The 19,851-nt window shown below is 34.9% G+C and overlaps 2 protein-coding genes across 2 annotated transcripts; one reads left to right on the top strand and one right to left on the bottom strand.

The window, feature by feature from the left end:
• The first annotated feature begins 308 nt into the window (after nt 1–308).
• Nucleotides 309–12,113, top strand: LOC131851947 (rac GTPase-activating protein 1-like). The gene is made up of 13 exons (XM_059202538.1): nt 309–420; nt 2,132–2,334; nt 2,607–2,757; nt 3,423–3,583; nt 4,641–4,742; nt 6,535–6,655; nt 7,351–7,567; nt 7,844–7,973; nt 8,318–8,467; nt 9,091–9,341; nt 9,856–9,982; nt 10,496–10,653; nt 11,354–12,113. Exons 1-13 carry the CDS (start codon nt 309–311, stop codon nt 11,385–11,387), a joined length of 1,917 nt encoding a protein of 638 aa, XP_059058521.1. The 3' UTR covers nt 11,388–12,113.
• A 3,420-nt stretch (nt 12,114–15,533) lies between these two features.
• On the bottom strand, nt 15,534–19,492 carry LOC131853210 (glycoprotein-N-acetylgalactosamine 3-beta-galactosyltransferase 1-like). The gene is made up of 6 exons (XM_059204082.1): nt 19,381–19,492; nt 18,683–18,821; nt 18,052–18,148; nt 17,588–17,714; nt 16,564–16,718; nt 15,534–15,659 (listed from the first exon to the last, which is right to left on the bottom strand). Exons 1-6 carry the CDS (start codon nt 19,475–19,477, stop codon nt 15,534–15,536), a joined length of 741 nt encoding a protein of 246 aa, XP_059060065.1. The 5' UTR covers nt 19,478–19,492.
• Nucleotides 19,493–19,851: the final 359 nt, after the last annotated feature.

Consider the following 19,851-nt stretch of genomic DNA (forward strand, 5'->3'; position numbering starts at 1 on the left):
AAAAAATTTAAAACGCCATGTTCAACGATTTGACATTGACGTTAATTTGAATGAAATAGTTTGGCCGTACGGCTGTATGGGCTTATGCTCTTTGTCTTCGTAGAAGAATAAATAAAAAACAATTATTGGTCGTTATAAACGTAAATAGACGGTGGCCGTTAAAAATTCAATTCGACAGAAGAAATATTTTAATACGGTTACAGAGTGTAGTCAAATAATTGTATTTTTGTGTTGAATTGAAATGTTTTATTTCGTTATTAAATAGAGCTTTGTTGTGTTTCATCTTGAAAGTAGTAGTATAAATAAAAATGAGTGCAGAAAATTTGAATTTTGGATCAAGCATCGCCCTTTCGCTTGTGGCACAATTCGACGATTTAAATCGTCTTAACGGAGTTTTAAATGCTGGAATTGCTGAAGAATGTAAGTGATAACAGTAAGACAACAATCTTTAATCACTTTCAAGGAATATTCTAAGGCTACAAGAGGGTTTTAATGAAAAGAATGTTTATTTGCAATTTCACAACCGCTTGCCTTTAAATGTCGTGGTGTTTGTTAGTGATTTATGATATTTTTATTATAAATCCCGGCCTTAGCTTAAGTAAATTTATATTATAATCTATTACTATACTTATAAACCCATCAATATACACCATACAGAAGGGTAGGGCGGATCTTCACATATCTAAGCTAGATAATATTTCAATGTTAGATATAGCTTTTTTTGCACTTTTACATTCATAAATACATATAAAATGCTTTAACAACAACCTCAACAATCCTCTTCCATTAAACTCAAGTCTTGTTTTTGCAGAAATCAGATATCTTTGAGTACAGACACTTTAACTTATTACAGACTTGTATAATAGCATGTTGCTCCTAGTGTTTTGTGTTCCACAGATGCCATTTTATTTATTTCTCTAGTTGGCTCTTACAATTTTCGTAAGAAAATTAATTTTAAATAGTTTTATTAATTAATTTAATATAGTGATACTCAAATTTTGACCTTTTATAACTAAATTTAATTTATGGAATATGAAATAATTACATTTTAGATTATATTGTCTATGTTTCGGTTCTCAAGCAATTAAGTATGATACCTAATTTAGTCACTATTTCAATACACACTTGATACATTTGTAATTTGGGTATTTAGTATGACCCCTATACTTTAAAAAATGTTATTCTTCTAGTAGTTAAGTACATGCTTCTAATAGTTATGAACGTAATAGTACATATAGCACAAATTGCCTTTCTAATATAAACAGGGATTTCAATTACAACAGCCTGAGCTGAATTTCTAGCTGAGTGCCTGACTGGGTATTTAGCATTTACTACTCTTGCCAATTTTTATTTTACTAATTTTATTTGTTTCTCTATTGTGTTTATTTTCTCATTTGTTTTAATGTGTTTCTCTGGGAGGGATGCTAAATTACGAAATAAATACATATATTTTATACTATTTCTCTTGGTACTAGGTTAATTTGGAGTCGGCGTGATAGTGTCATATATCAATAAATAATCCCCTGGGGATTGTATGGTAATAAGTCAGTTGACTCTATTGCTATCACTGCATCATGTTGGGTTAACCTCCATGCAGTTCCCCTTGGACACCATCATGATAAATTCCTGGTGAATATGTCATGATGGGCTAACGGACCTGACCTCGTGTTCATCTTATCATCCTCCTCTGGTGCCCTCCCAATTTAACCGCTTGCGCCGGCAGGTGCTCCACTACATTATCATCCATAAAAAAAACAAACAAACAGTCCTCTACCACCATGAAGAACTTGTTTCATATTATATATTATAACATAATGCCACCATGTAGAACTAAACTTGTATAAAATTAACTCACATATCAACTTCATACAAATATATAACAAAATACCACAAGTAATTTGAGAGATGCTGTTAAATACATTTAAAAGAGAACTGCACCAAAGGCTCCTAAAAAACTGCTGCTACTCTTGTTGAACTGACTTTACATTCTGCACTAATTTAATTGTGCACTAAGAACTACAATTTGAATGCCTCCTGAATATGAGGCGAACATTTGTACCTAATACTGTAATTATTCAAGCAAATAAATTATCTATCTATAATTTTTATATATCTGTTTTATTTTTAACAGGTTTCTATGCTTTTGTGAAGCATGTTGAATGGGTTCGTACCCAATGGGCTGCATCAGAAGCAGAAACCATACGACTTCAGTCGGAACTGGATGAGGCGCTACGAACACTTTCCAAATGGGAGGCCAAGTTTTCACATGTCAGGAAATTGCTTGACAGTGAAAAGAGAGAGAGGAATATTGTGTTAAAAAAATGCAATGAATTGGTAAGTGGTAGACATTTAAAAATGAATCTAAACATATAGAGTTATAAAGATATTTTCGCATTAAGCTCAATGTGAAAATAACATGTGAAAACATGATTCACCATACTGAACTGACAGAAATAATTGAATAAAACTAAATTGTAGTAATTTTCAACCCGATAGGCAAGAAAAAGAACAATGTATGTCATCATAACTATACTTTATAGTTCACATTAATTCAAAAAATAATAGAGAAAAGGGAATTTTATGTCATTTTTATTGTGCTATTATAGGGTAAGAGACTGGAGATGGCTCGTGACCTCTTGTTCAACGACAACCGCACCAAACTGAATGATGAAACCTTACAGAAGCTTGCCTTCTTGAATGGAGCCCAACAAGACCACAATGCCAAACTTAACGGTGTTCCAGAGTTGAATTCTACTGGTGAGTCATATCAGAAATAACAATAATCTTTAATCAAATAAACTTAATATATGCACTTTTGTATGGACGTATTTATTGTTTATTCTAATTCGGATCCCAGACTAATCACAAAAAGAGCTGCTTTAATTCTGGTCTGGACATTTTTTTTATGTATTTGAAGCTATTCTATTTAAAAATCGAGCCCACGGTAAAACATGTTAAGTGGCAAACGTGAAATGTACATCACGTTATCATGTGACGCTCGTGATACACATTCTTCGTTGGCTTTCTAGAGAATTAAGATATATGTACTTCTTATCTTAATCTCACTTACCAAAACACAGCTTACAAAGCAAGCTACTTATCGGCAGTAATACAAGAGATAAAGGTACCCAAGCAAAGTAAGCTACGGTATGAGGTACCTCAGTAAAGAAGTTGATTGACATTAAAAAAATATGCAATAAGTTAATTTTAAAATTAATTTCTAACACTTTTTTATTGTTGTGCGCAATATAGAGTTACTAGTAACCCAAGCTACATAGACTACCTCAGTAAAAAAGTTAATTGGCATTCACAATGCACCCAAAAAAATAATATTGCATCAAAAAAAATTACTTTAATAAAAAAAAAAGTTTTAACCTTTTTTTTATTAATGTGTACAAAATTAATTCAACTATTGTCAACAGGTACATTGCTATCAGAGATGTCTTACTCTCGATCGGAAGACGATCTCGATCTATCTCTAGCGTCGACTCGTCGCTCGTGGGTACAACGGGGCGGATGGAATCCACGCGAAAACCCTCCTGCTTCAAAGAAACGCCGTTCCTCCTCGTCTTCCGTCACTAAGGTAAGTTATGACTAATATTACAGATAAGAAAGTGAATTTGTTTATTTGGCGACGCTTTAATGCCTGAACAGCTTCAACAAACGTCATGAATCTTGGCATGTACAGGTAGATAGAATATACTTTGTTTGTATTTGTAATTTCGAAAAAGAAATTCTGTTGAGTTTCTAGGCTATTCTCAATTGAATCTGTATACTGAACTGGTCGGCAGGGATAAAATATTAATGCAAAAAACTTGATGTTCATAAGCGCCTAATATGTCCTACATGAATTTTTTATTTTGATTTTAAGCATATATTAAAGAAAAGACATAAATAATATATTAAAGTACACATGTATTATTATAAAAAGTCGGCACTATACTGAAAGCAATCTTTACAAGGCACCTGTTGATGACTCGTAAATAAAATGAGTAGGGGACCGTAAATTATTATATTTAATACGAGGAGTTATAATATTACAAGGAACATTATCTAATTAATAAGATACGCGTGCGGGACGTCGTAGGCGCAAGGCAAAGTGAAAGGTTTCCCGGTCTAGCGGCTGTCAATTGCTCATGTTCGATACCGCTCGAACAGCACCCTTAAGGAAACGATTTTAAATATCGAATATGTAGGGAACATGAAAATAGGAGAAAAGAAAAAAAACAAACATAAATAAAAGGAAGAAAATAATAATATGTACTAAATGAGTACAGTTATTTGGGATGGAGAAGTACATGGCCACTATAAGCCCTTGCCAGTGTTGATCATGCTAAGTCATGTGCAGAGGCTTTTTTTTTATAATAAACACCTTCCTTTAAAATGGCTTTGTTGACTACTTTTGAAGTCTCCGCTCTACACCTACAACGGTAGGCTAAATGTGTATAGAATAAAACAGAAAAATTGAAATTTTAAGACTTGAATAGTCGTAGTTACTTTTTTAATCTACAGCTCATTCGGAAAGCTATCTCATCACAAGAAGAACGAGCAAAAAACTTGCGTGTTCCAGTAAATAGTCCGTTTTATACGAAAATACAACATTAATAACTGTTGTAAAAACATATAAATTTGTTATATAGACAGTAGAGTTGCAAGGAGCGAAGGTGTTAGCTACTGCCAAAACGACATTGACTCTCGAGCGGGCGCCGACAGGACATGATTTAAAACCACCACAAAATTTCGTAAGTACATACATATATAAGCTCGCCTATCTTCCATTGGAGTAACTAGGAGCGCCAAATGTTCATACCACTTTTACTTCCTCTACATTCATCAATCTCTATTCTAATATTTCACTAAATACCGCAAAATTTCATAAATACATACATATATAAGCTCGCCTATCTTCCATTGGGGTAACTAGGAACGCCAAATGTTCATACCACTTTTACTTCCTCTACATTCATAAATCTCTATTCTAATATTTCACTAAATACTGCAAAATTTCGTAAGTACATACATATATAAGCTCGCCTATCTTCCATTGGGGTAACTAGGAACGCCAAATGTTCATACCACTTTTACTTCCTCTACATTCATCAATCTCTATTCTAATATTTCACTAAATATTAACACTACTATGACTCAATTAACACAACATGGCGGCCCCAGTGGTATACCAGTTTAACACATCGTTTTATATCCGATGGTCGCAGTTCAATTCCTCTTGTATAAATATTTGTATTGGTGAGTATGCTTGTTTGTATCCGTCTGGGTGTTTTCTATTTATATTATGTACATTTAAAAAAATGTGTCTGATTATTTATATTAGTCGTGTAATACCCTAGCTTACGCCTAGATCATTTTCTTTTATAAATCTGAACAACTGATACAGCGTCCGCTTACTGTCTTCAAACTAAACATATCTTGTACTACAGTTACTTATGGTTGGTACGGTCCTTACGGTTTGTTGAGGGTACAAGAACTCTCAGTAAGTTCCCTTTACATATACTTTCGCTCATCGAAATCGCCTGTAATTTTTTTTCTTACTAATGAATGTATTAAATTATTTTAAATTTCTTTCTTACAGTCATAAGTATTTTTAATGTTATTATCACATATTTTATTTATTAAAATGTATGTATATATAACAGGTGCAGGGGATCGTTTTTACTGTCTGTCAGGTGATGGTGCTAACATGCTACCAGCTTACCATGCTTTTTTTATATAATGAATACTACTTTTTAAATAATATTTATATATAAAAATTACGTGTCACGTTGTTTGTTCGCGATGGACTCCTAAACCGATTGCATATTTTATTTGGACATTGTGTGCAATTTGATCCAACTTGAAAGATAGGAGGTTACATCTTTTATAGTCGCAATATTATTTTATTCAAGAACCTTAGCCACAGCAACGCGTGGCTGGGTCTGCTAGTATATTTATATATTTTACTTAATATATAATTTACATAATTCATTCCAGCCTTAACAGAAAGGCCGCTATCTTGTGTGGAACAAATAAATGAAATTAAAACGTTTGTGCTTTTATAGTAATGTACATAAATAATTTTTAGCGCTGATTTTCAGTCAGTCCCTCTCATCGAAAAAACTACAAAAAAATATATATATAAACGTAGATGATATCAAATTCGCATTGGCTTAAAAATAAAACATTGTCTCTACACTATAACACGCTTGTATATTCCTCTTGAATTACTCTATCTATTGCTGAAAACTGCATTAATATTCGTTGCGTAATTTAAAAGCCACCACACCGCGGAAGCGACTTTGATTTATACTATGTAAAGATTAATATTCGTTGCTAGGCAACGATATATGTGATACTAGTTACTGAACGATTACAATAAAACAACAAAGTGTATCTAATAATGACACATACGATAAGAAGACCTAATAACTCCGTCAATATATCGATTTTCCATTTATTGTAATATGTTAAACTTTTGTTCGCCACATGTTTCAGCCAGTATACTTCACAGTTCATGTAATATTAATAAAAACATTGCAGCAACCGATATCGGAGAGCAGCGATGAAGCACCGCCTCGGAAGTCGTCATGTCGGCTCTCAGGACAGTTTGTTAAGAAAGAGGACCATCAACCGTGTACGCCTTCTGCTCCTCCGCATACAGGTAACTTTTTATTCTATGGTATATATAGTCTATGGTAGCGGAATTAACCAAAAGAAGATAAAATCATTAAGTAAAGATAGATACCTTTTTACCATCCATCATCGAAGTATCTAGTAGTCCTAGTAACTGGCTAGTAAAGAAAACCCTATAAATACATTAAGTAACGACAATCTTTCTGATTTAGCAGTTTAGTACGTCGCCTTACTTCCGATGGTTTCGGGTTCCATTCCTCGTACGGTAGAAATACTTCCAAAGATATATATGTGGATTTATATTAGTTATCTAGTACCCATAGTAAAAGATTTATTTAGTTTGGGACTAGATGGCGCTGTGTGAATTGTCCTGATATATTATTAGTATAGTACTATACTAATATTATCTTTAACGCACCTTTTTACCATCCATTGCAGTGCATAGATGCTATCGAAGTTTACCAGTAAATTTCGATAGCATCTATGTACTGCAACTTTTGCTAGAACTAGGTTTGAACGAAGTCGTGTCATCAGTTGTAGCGTATGAGTTACAACTACCGTCACATGTCGACGCGATGTATGTGGTCCTATTTTGGTTGCCACTCACCATTAGGCATGTTTGCTATTTTATTTACAGTTTGTGCCTGACAATAATAAAGTCATAACTAATGATGTAGTCATCCTTTCTTCGTAATGTAAGGCAAATGTTAGTGTTGTCGACAGAGACGGAGAGCGGGCCGGAGCCGGAGGCGGGCGGGTGCGGGCGGACGCCCCGGACGGGCCGGACGGGCACGACGGGCCGCGCGGCGCAGCGCACGCCGTCCGCCGCGTCCGTGCTGTCCGGGGCCGTGGGCGGGTCCCCGCGCGCGAGGCTCCGCCCCCACAACTTCGTCACCAAGAACTTCTACCGCCGGGAGGCCTGCGGACCCTGCGGCAAAACGTCAGTATTCAGTTTTAAATATTTGAATATACAATGTTCACTATTTTATCTGTATTTTTTTTAACACGTTGAAGACCGTATTGAAAAATCTTTTTTTTCAGATAGGAAGCGCCATTTTTTTTTTATTGTAAATTACATATATTAAAACATGTCGTGTACCCACCCGTGATCACGCGGGCCGGTAATGTTGTTACGAAGTGACCCACCGGTGGGCATGCGTACTTTATCATGTTAATATCAAACTTCGTCGTAACAAATATTTAATAATGTTTACAGTATTGGGTTCGCAAAAGTGGGCGTGAAGTGTGAGACGTGTCGTGCGCAGGCGCACCCCGAGTGCCGCGCGCTGCTGCCGCTGCCGTGTGTACCGCCCGGACCACTCGCGCGCAGGCCCAATGCCAGGCAGGTGTGTACACACACTGGGCATCCTTACACCTCTAGGGGCGAACGTTGGGGCCTCGGGGCAAACCCCCAAATTGTCCTTTTCCCTTTTTCTCTCTCATTTCCTCTCTCTTTTGATCTTCCCTCTCGCCCCGCGTTAGCCTGCTAATGCGTCTACTCTGGGGTTGAAGGTCTCGCGGGGCAAGAGTGAAACCAAGTAGCTTAAGTATTTATGTAAGTGCCATACTTGGAGGTACAAAAAAAAGACAGAAAAAAATTCTAGAAAAAAAAATATGCTGAACGTAGATTATGTGTGAATTGTCCTGGAATAAAAAAGTCATACAAATATTTTGCTATATATATCCGCAGGAGGGTTGTATCGCGGACTTCGCTCCGAGTTCCCCGCCGATGGTCCCGGCGCTGCTGGTGCACTGCATCAATGAGGTCGAAAAACGCGGACTCAGCGAACGAGGCATCTACCGCATCAGTGCCGTCGATAAGGATGTCAAGCGGCTCAAGGTATAAATACTAGTGGCTGCCCACTGATCTAAATACGAACATAATTAAATATACTTTCGCGCGTATGTATTGTTTCAATTTTTTTTTACTTAAATTTTTGTTCCACAGATTTTAGTTTCCAAAGATGAACATTTATAAATTATCAATATCTGTTCAATTAAGTTTTTGCTCAATATTCAGTTGTCCGCCATTTCGTAATGATAATTAATTATAACAAAAAGACGCCAAAGCACGCACGATGGAAGGATGCGGTAATCCTCGAGCTGGCGGCGCGCAGTCTCTCTCGTTCTCTTTACATTTGCATGCTCTTTCTGTCATGCGTCATAGTCAATTCGCGTGTGAAAGTACATACACATGTAAAGTTAGCTAATGAGAACTCACTAAAAAATTCACACTGCGGCATCTCAACATCATCATCATCATCTGCTTCTTTCTTATCATCCCATTTATTTGAGTTTTTTATCCCATCTGTTCGCAATCATCTTGTTATTTGCTCCCTTTACTCCATATCAACATTCACACAGTCCATTCATCTTCTTTTAGCCTTCTTCTGCCCTTATAACCATCCATTTATATGTACAAGGGTATCTAGTCTTAATAAATCCAATTGTGAAATATATCAGGAGCGGTTCTTGCGAGGGTGTGGATCGCCGCAGCTGAGCTCGGAGGACATTCACGTACTGTGCGGCTGCATCAAGGACTTCCTGCGGTCGCTGCGCGAGCCGCTCGTGTCCAACGCGCTGTGGGCAGACTTCATGGACGCAGCGCGGCTGGCTGAACCTAGTGATGCTACTGCCGCCATCGTGCAGGCTGTGAGCCAACTCCCGCAGCCCAACAGGGACTCGCTGGCCTTCCTCATCCTCCACCTGCAGAAGTGAGTAGAACTCTCTAGACGACGCTACTGCCGCCATCGTGCAGTCCGGCAGCCCAACGGGGGCTCGCTGGCTTTCCTCATCTACAGAAGTGAGTAGCATTCTTTACGTCGATTGCGAACTCGTTCCCGCGACCCGGTACTATGGTGGCGGGGAGGAATATCGTGGGGTTTTTGGTGAGTAGGAGTCTCACTGTACCCGTCCAACCCCTGAGACAGACGGGTCTCCATGAGGGATCTTCCCCATGTAAAAAAAAGGCAGACTAAAAAACCAATTGCAACAAGTAAGAACAACAAACCACTTCTTTTTCAAAATCAAACTGTAATATTTATTAAGTCTATTTTTTTTACGGTCCATCTGATGGTAAAGCGTTACCGTAGCCTATGGACGCCTGAAACACCAGTGTCACGTGCACGTTGCTGACCCTAAAGAAACCTTAATAAACCCTTCTTGAAAATATATTTTTAAGTAAACTATTAACCGGATAATTTACTATAGTATTACTTTTGTTCACAGAGTGGCCGAGAGTCCAGAATGCGAGATGGGCATCGAGAATTTGTCGAAAATATTCGGCCCAACTGTAGTTGGATATGGCTTAGTGACGCAGGCGGAAATGTATAGCGCCACCGCGCAGATGTTTAATGTGAGTGCCTTAGTTATTAAAGTTAGTTAGTTATATTTAATTTGATTATTCGATATGTGTCATGTCAACAATAAGGTAGGATTTGTAACAAACTGCCTTCTTCAACTTATGTATATACTAGCTGTGCCCGCGGCTTCCCCGCTTGATATTCTTAGCTTATGTTATTCTGCTGTATAAGCTATATTATTGTAAAGTTTCATCAAAATCCGTTCAGTACTTTTTGCGTGAAAGAGTTAGAAACATCCATCCATATTAACAAACTTTCGTATTTATAATATTAACTAACTGTGCCTCCGGTTTTACCCGCGTGAAATTTTTAGCCTATATGGTATTCTGATTTTTAAGCTATATTACTGTAAAGTGACATCAAAATCAGTTCAGTACTTTTTGCGTGAAAGAGTAACAAACATCCATCCATACTCACAAACTTTTGCGTTTATAACTATATATATATTAATTAGATAAGATATTCTTGAAACCCTTGAACATCAAGTTCGTTTGTTCGTTTGTCAGGTGATGCAGTTGATGCTGCGGCTTCCGTCGGACTACTGGGCACAGTGGGCGTGTCCCACGTCGGCAGCTAACTCGCCGGTTGCCAGCAACCTGGGCACACTGCCACCACAGCATCCGGGCAAACCAAGGGGATTCTTCTTCTCGCCTAGTGATACTGGGTAATTTCTTCTATCTATAGTGGTCGAAATTCGACCATAATTAATTGAAAAATTAATTTTTAGATTTTGACATCATTCAGCTTCTATTGTCAGAGACTATCCTTAATCGTTAATCATCATTATCATTATCATTACATAGTATAAAACAAAGTTAAATCTTTAAAACTGCGTAACGGATTTTATGCGGTTTTTTTTAATAGATAGAATGATTCAAGAGGAAGGTATATATATATAATACCATGTAGATGTGCAAAGACGGGTCGAGTAGGTAGTAATATTATAAATGTGAAAGTAGGGTAGTTTGTTACGCTTTCATGCAAAAACTATTGAACCGATCATCATGAAATTTTATATACAGGTTCTTGTATGGCAATAGAATTCTTCTTTTTTAAAAAATCTAATATATTTGATTTAGTACGAGCTAAGCCCCGGGTAATAGCTAGTACTTCTATAATTACAATATAATCTATATAATGATATTATATATCCTGTACAGTTTACACAGCAATGTAAGCAGAGCTTGTGGTATGGGTGTTTTCTATGTATATTATGTATTTACAAAAAAAGTGTCAATGTGTTTATATCAATAGTTTAGTACCCATAACACAAGCTCTCGTTAACTTGGGACTAGATGGCGCTGTGTGAATTGTCAATATAATAATATTATTCTCTGTAATAAGTTAACAAAATTCTATTGCAGAATATCGAGAAAGAAGAGAAATTACTTCCATTGATCAGCCATTGAAACAACTATGGTTAGTGAGTGATCACTCATGTTAACCATTTTCTTGTATATTGTCTATTAATTTTCTATTTATAAATTAATTTGACCCGTACAGTGATAATTTGTAATGTTTGCTAAGTTTTGTGTACACATATGTCTGATTTAGCGATAACTAGTTTTGTTACCAGTGTGTCGTTTACACCCGGCCACATTTTGAGCGGAGCGCATTTAGTTTTAAAAACTCAACCTTGACCTATCGGATTTTTTTTAGTGGTAAGCTAAGTAGTAAGCTATTCTCGTGGGTCCATCTTCAATGAAATTTTTGTTTCGATTGGTGATGGCCGTTTCATAGGAGTATCGTTACAAAGAGTGCAAATTTGATCTCTAAGATCGCTTCGCGCTCCGCTCAATTAAAAGAAGTTTCAGTTAATTGTTTCTTTTATAAAATCTGTCGTTCTCTTGAAATCAATGCTGATTTGTTTGAATATTGGAATGTGATATTGCATACTCTTTATATTCATAAATTGTAACGTAATATTAGTTCCAAGTTATCAATGAATGAACTAAATGACAAACAACTTATATTTGAGTCAAATTAGAATTATTATGATTTTCATCCCATATCAGATTTAACCATTCAACAAATGTAGCAAGACTTTCAGTTGTACAAAATTAGTAATAGTGCATACAATAGATAGTTATTCCATTTTGTAGTCTTTCATGAAAAACAAGATAATTTGAAATAAATACACCACTAATTGGATAAAATAAATCTAATAAAATAGAAAATAATTTATTCATTGGAAATTTTAGCCGCTGATGAACGTCAATTTTTCTGTATTAATATTTTTTTTTTGTACCGTGTAACTGAAGTAGACCACAAAACAACACCTCATTTAATAATAAATATTATGATAATATAAAATAATAATAAAAATTTTTTTAATACGCAAACTGATTCTGTAAAATTTTACATTTTTTGTACACTTGCTGTAATTTAATCTTCCTTATTCATTTGTAAACCGTTATATTTGAGCCTAAATAAATTAGTGCTGGTTGGTAGTTTGTATTCAGAAGTTTCGACTTGTAAAATGTGAACTTACAAGGATTGTTTAAAAGAGCAACACACAAGTTTCTTGCTTATCCTTCTTGTGATGAGACAGCTTTCCGAATAAGCGGTAGATTTAAAATAAATGTTGACTATTCAAAAGTGCTTAAATTAAGTTTATTTGAATAAATTATTTTCTATTCTATTCTATTCAAATTATTGTATTTCAACTAAAATAGTTATAACTAGCCGGATTAAAACAAATTCACTATTGCCTTATCCTTATCCCAGTAAAGGCAAGGCAATGCTGATTAAAATAAACGAATTCATATATACAGATAGCCTTAGTTGTATTGATTCTTTTGTTAGTTATTTTTTCACACGTTCAGTTAGTTTATAATCAAGTACTAATACATTTTGTGTATACATTTAGTATTTAATTTAATATATAATTTTGTTAGCATTTACTAAGAATTGTACTTAATATGATTAAGGGTTTTTTTTTCTATTGTATAACGAGGTGATAGAATTTTATTAACAATTTCAGTTGTAATCTTAATTATATATGTAAATAGTGTATCGTATCAGCTCTATGTATTTATTAACGTAGTATTTATATGGTAAATATAGATTTTTGTATGTTCTTACTGTAGGCTCTCTGCCATGTTGGGGTCAAATGCGCCCAGTGTAATGTGGACATGTCAAGTGTTGCGTTCACCACCATGTTGACAGTCGGCAATGCCTCTGACTACCACATCAGGAATAATGGCGTGAAGGTATATTATTTCCGTACGGTACACAGTTATCCCGTGTAGACATAAAAAATTACCGAAAGTGGAATCTTGTTTATGTGGAACACAACTAGAATTAACCTTAATACATAAAATCATGCGAGATTAGCGGAATTAGGTTCTCTAACCTCGTACACTGTTATATTTCGTACATCATAATTTTGTACAAATTTTTACAACAATGAAAATGTCTGCGTACGACCAAAAATCTGGTTTTTTAAGAGAATGCTTCTGCAGTTAACATCCCTGTACATAGTTGGCCTGTTAACAGAAATCAACCATTTTGTGACCTTTACCGCTTATCATAAGCTGTTTTCGTTGCATCGTTGTATTTCGTACATCAACGTTTCGTACAAATTTGTACATTAATCAAAATGTCTGCTTATCACCAAAAATATGGGTTTTTGTACGAGAATCCTTACGGTTGGCATCCCTGTACATAGTTGGCCTGTTAATAAAAATCGATCATTTTGTGACCTTTACCGCTTGTCATAAGCTGTTTCCGTTGTCGTGACGTCACATCAGCCGCCTACGAATGTATATAATGGAATATTCATGTTTATTGCATATACAATAAGTTAGATTTATCATATCTGATTTTTATTAGTAGATAGTAGGATGTCTGATGTTTATTCGGCGAATATATCTGTATTATGTTTATTTATAGTTATCTGTATCTTTATATACTAAATCAATTGCTGTACTTTAGTATCGCTAAAAATATTTAACGACTGACTTTATATAATATAATAAAACGTTTATCTTTGTTCATTCCGTAAAAACAAGGTAGTAATTTTGTATGGGATTCGTTAATTCAACTTTGTTTTAATAGATGACCTTCATGGTGTACACTTTCAAATAATCAAACGATCTACAAGACTGCTATTTTTTCATAAATTGTTTTTTATATAATTTCTTTTGAACTGTCGTTATATTTACATAAAAATGTATGTATTGGAAAGCAAATTTCATTTAATAAATTAAAGTCGAACCCTATACCATGTAGTTAGTATATATATGCATGTATATGAAGTATATAGGTGATACAAAGTTCACCGTGTTACCTAGTATTTATAAATAATCCTATTATATCTTTGTAACAAAGTAATAGTGTATAAAACGGAAAAGTGTCTCTATGACTACAGTATATGTTAATTAAAAAAAAGTCGATTTAGAATCGAATAGTTATAGTCGGTAATGTGTATTTTTGTAACATTTTTTATGTATAAAAAAATGTAATTCGTAATGTAACAAAATCTCATATATTTTGTACTTCTTACATTATTATAAAGTGAAAAGTTGCAAGTGAGATAATTTGATATAGGAGTTGTTAAATCTCTAGTTGAGATCTAAAATTAAACTTCTATGTATATATTTAATTTAATTTGAGAATGGCTATATGACGGCCAACCTGCTGGTAAGTGGTAACCGTAACCTATATACAAGAACAGCACCACGGACATCACGTTATCATGTGACACCCGTGATATCATGTGTTGGTATTCAGGAGGACTAAGATGTCATGCTGTGACTGTCTCTAAGATGTCTGCTCACAAAACTAGCTCTTTGACGACTGAAATAAATGAGACTGACCACGCAAACGCAAACGACTTTTATAAAGTCTGACTAGATTATCTATGATATTTTATTGTCAAAATATTGTAAAACCGTTTCGTTACTTTGTAATATATTGTGTAACTTTTATTACAGTAAAGTCAAAGTCAGGAACTCAATTTCCTCCCTGTCCAAAACTTCTAAGATTCATAAAGTCATTTCTTCCCAATTCAAATTGCTGTCAAATCAAATTTGAAACTGGAAGAAATAGCTGAACCCTCGTAACAGCAAAGTCAGTTAATTTCACTAAACTTCATAACATAGTTTTTAAGTTTAGTTTTTGCTAAGATTTAGAAGCCACCTTAGAAGTTTTCCAACGGGAGAAAATAATTGACGAAAATTGTCTCTATCTCGCGGACTATATTTTTTGTAGTAATAATGTCATGGTGTTTTTAAACCCCTACGTAAAAAGAGGGATGTAAGTTTAACGTACCTACCTGTGCGTCTGTCTATCACCAAATCTGATGCGATTGAGATTGTTCTTAGTTAAGTTTTTGAAGATCTGTTTGAAAATTAATCTCGTTTTGAAGTTGACGAAGCGATTTCACCAACTTTTTATATAGAAGTTTAATGTTTAATTTAATTGTACTTGTTAGTTAATAGAGCGAGCTTCGTCAACGCTTTTCTTTGTGTATTATGTATCTATTAATGTAAAATTAAATAAAAAAACATAATTGATAAATAGAGGTTTAATTTAAAACATTTACAGCTCATCCTTGTAGTTGATGCCGAATGGATGTAAGTGGTATATTAGGTAATCCAGTACATACATTTGCTTGCAGTTAATGTAGTGGAATGAGATGGCGAAGTCAGAACAGCAATCCAAACCCTAAAATAAATAAATAATAACTCGCCGGACTAGATGGTGTGAAACTAAGCAGAGCTTGTTCTATTGCTATTAGATGACTTGACAGATATTTGTTTATAAATACATACATAGAGAACACCCAGATCAGAGAAGTAGGGGATTTTTAATAATCAGGATAGTAGCGAGATTTCTAGCAATATACCATGTCAAGTAGACCTTCACGCGGTCTCCCTTGGCGACCATCGTGGTCAATTTCTGGTAAATTCGCCACGATAGTCAAACTGTACTGACATCATGCTCATCCTAACATACTTCACCGGTGCCCTGTCAGTGTATACCATTAGCTCAAGCGGCTGCACCATTCTATTTTCATCCATAAATAAAAAATGTTTTCAGGACGATGCTTGCGTAAAGTAGGTAACCAAGTGTGCAGTTTGAAAATCTGAATTGTGTTTATTTATGTAGGCTTGTAAACCTACTAAATTTCATCATGCATTTGTAATGAATACTAGCTGTTCCCGCGACTTCGTCCGCGTGGAATGTAACTTTATTTTTCTACTTTAAACGATTTTTTTTAAATACAAGCCGTCAGAAAATCTGTCCAGCCATTTCAGAGATTAGACGGAACAAACAGACAGACAGACAAAAATTGTGAAAAATATTATTTTGGTGTATGTACCGTATTTATATTCATATGCATGTAGTAAAAATGGTTATTTCTTATTAGCGGGGCACCAGTGGAGGATGATAATACAGGAGGTCAGTTAGCCCATCGTGGCAAATTCACCAGAAATTTATCATGATGGTTTCCGGGGGAAACCGCGTGTAGTTTAACCTGACGTCGTACATTGCCAGCAATATGGTTATTAGTCCACATTACTAACAATCCCCCGCCCCGCGGAACATACAGTCAGTTTACACATACCTCTCTAGCCTGGTAATATAAGTAGCTCCAGTACCAAAAATCTTTCTCATATAACGGGAACAAATGAGCTACAGGACGGAATGGAAAAAATCTTCCACGGCCGAAAGTGTCGCGGCTGTCCATTGCTTTTACTCCAATGAGTTCCATACATTTGCCTAAAAAGAGTTCGGAAGTGTATATATATATATATATATATTATGTTATTATTTACTTAAATGCACCGCCCACTAATCTCTGTTTGCCCTATGGTCGACTGGGAGAAAATGCCTTATGGTGTTAAGTCCGCCATATGCACCTTTATTTTGCTTTATATTTGTGCATGAAGTTTTTATATATAAATAAATAAAATAAATATTATGCATGATTATATATAGGTATATATGCATGATCGTTGATCATTATTGTTCAGAATATATAGTGCGTATTCAGGAAAATTTGTAGAATATAACATAAGTTATTTCAATCGGAATCGAGTAGAGAAAGAGTTGCAGTATTACTACTAGTCCCTGCAACTACCATAATATCGGTAGTATGTAATATTATGTTATCTGTGTCGGTAGGTATTTCGTAATATCTGTATTAAAAAAAAATGTACCGTTCACAATTAACACAGCTCTATTTAGCCCCACGGTAAGCATAGCTTATGTTATAGGTACTGTTGTGTCAATGAAACATTATGTCACGACGATAACTGCTTTATTCTAAATAAGTAGGTAGGGAATACAATAATTAATGTTGACCTACCTACAACAGGTACTATTACTAAGACAACTTTTTGTAAATACGTCTATAACATAGGTACACATATTAGATACATTTATTTTCCCCTCGCTTGGCCTTTTAAATTGTTTATTAAAATTTTGTTTATACGATTGTTCAGAATTTTCTTTTAAAGAATGTTTTGTGATTGCAAACTACCGAGTACCAAAGTTGGCATAAGTAAATAAATAGTTATTTAAGTAACAAAAATAGATCTGATAAAGGTATTTCTAATGATTATCTGTTTTCAAGATGAATTAGGTACCCATTAAAACATCCTCGGGCCCGAAGTCGACTGCAGCACATTTATCAGTCGACGATAGACCTTTATTGACGAACAAATTCAGAGCTTCTCTGCTTAATACATATCCTGCACCACCGGCCATATAACCCTATAATAGGAGGAGTATTCATAGTTGGAATAGAAATATGAATAAATATTTTTTATTAAAATAAACTTAATATAAAAACTTGGTATAGCATATGCTGGTATTCACTCTATTCTTTCAAATTTCAATTTATAAATGAATCTGAAAAGAATACGAGCTGAGTTTCTTGTCAGTTCTTCTCATCTCGAAATCATTCCGAACTGACGGTAGATTTGACATATCATAAGAGTCTGTAACAGACCTTCATTAATAAAGATATTTTGATTTTGATTTTATTTACTGAACAAAATATATGGCACGCAACACACTGCTAGATCTATTTAAGATTTTTTTTACTGACCTGTTTAACATAAGGTTTGAATCTGCACCCAAAATATAAAGGGTCTCTGCTGCTATAATTGTGTAATAAATATCGAAGGTTTTCAACCACCACATAACTGAAAATATTTTTTTTTTATATAAACTCCGATCCGAATGTCTAAAGTCACTTTCACTGGTAAGACACCAGGAGAAAGGTAGTAGGAGCACTTACATGCTCTTCTTCAAATTATAACATTCTTTCTTACTTCCCTTACTCTTAATAAAAACACTTGTGGTAGGAACCGCTATAGCATATAAAATATTTTATTTCCATACATGCGCGTGTTAATAATGTGAACTGATGACGACATTGTTAGCAATGTACCACCCGGTTCCTCCTGGAAACCATCGTGACAAATTCTGATAAATTTGACACGTTGGGCTATGTAACCTGTGGGTTAATTATGTAACACTATATGAAATCGTTTCTGTTAAAGTTGTGATGCAATATAAAATAATTTCAATTTTTAAAATGCGATAATGTAAGTTCGAGTAAATGTAACATAAATCCATTGATAAAACAAGCCCTGCAAGCGTAAACCGTTGGCGCAGCGTGTGCCATTCCATTATCATCTATATAATAAAAATATTATAAAAAAAATATTACTTACGAGTCATCGTCTGCTTTGAGAAACCAATCAGCTTCACTGCGATGCTGTTCGTATACGTAACGAAAACCTTCTTTTGTTTTCGCCCACAGATAATCTCTACCTTCGTTTACTAACAACTTCACTGTTGGTATCGACTTGTCTATGGTAATGAAATCATTAATGATTTTATAAAATAATATTACAAATGTTGTAAGAATAATCTAACATTATACTGAGGAGATCTATTTTGATGGCCTCGGTGGTCTAATGGTTTAACACACCGCTTTACTTCCGATGGTCGCAGGTTCGCTTCCTCGTACGGTTCGGACATTTGTATTCATGAATATGACTGTTTGTATCAGTCTGGGTGTTTTTCTATGTATAAATTTACAAAAAATATGTATCTATGTATTTGTACCAATTGTCTAGTACCCAATCTTTGCTTAATTTAGGACTAGATGGCGATGGATACATCCTGGAATATACATTTATTTTTGTAAATACATACTCAATATACATAGAAAACATCCAGAACGAAACATCGATTCATAAACACAAATGTTTGTACTATGCGAGGAATCGAACCCGCGAGTATCGGAGGTAAAGCGGTGTGCTAATCAGCTATACCGCGTTATTTTTTAGGTTGAGGTTTCATCCACAGTCGCGCCAATTTAGTTATCTTAAATAGCTTCTGTTAACAACAATGTTGAATTGATTACCGTAAACTGTGCTCATGAATAGCAATTTGTTACATCTCCTCCCCCAGGTTGCTTTCACAAGTTGTGCTCTGGTATGATGGGTCTTCGGTTGAGTCATGACCCAACAAAGCACTCGTACCCGACTTGCTAACTCATCTGCAACATTTCTGTTTACACCACTATGAGATCTGCTAAAGTTTATGTTATCCCGGTACAATAAGTCTCTTTGCGTCTGATCAGTATCGTTACTTACTCTGAAAAAAAGATAGTAAGATGATAATAGTATGTATGTAATATTATGTTATCTGTGGTAATTGTAATAAAATAGTCCAGTAAAATTTTAAATTAAACATAAACGTGACCAGTTTTGGCGCAATATAAAAAAATAGTCCGCGACTACATGAATAATAATATTCAAAAAAAATTCTGATTTAAGTTGACGAGAAAGGGATGAAAATGTTAAAAAAAGGGTTGAAAACACTTTTTCAAGTG

The sequence above is a fragment of the Achroia grisella genome, unplaced genomic scaffold, assembly GCF_030625045.1.
Source record: "Achroia grisella isolate CSIRO2021 unplaced genomic scaffold, CSIRO_AGI_Agris_v1 utg1061, whole genome shotgun sequence".
Taxonomy (NCBI): Eukaryota; Metazoa; Arthropoda; class Insecta; order Lepidoptera; family Pyralidae; genus Achroia; species Achroia grisella.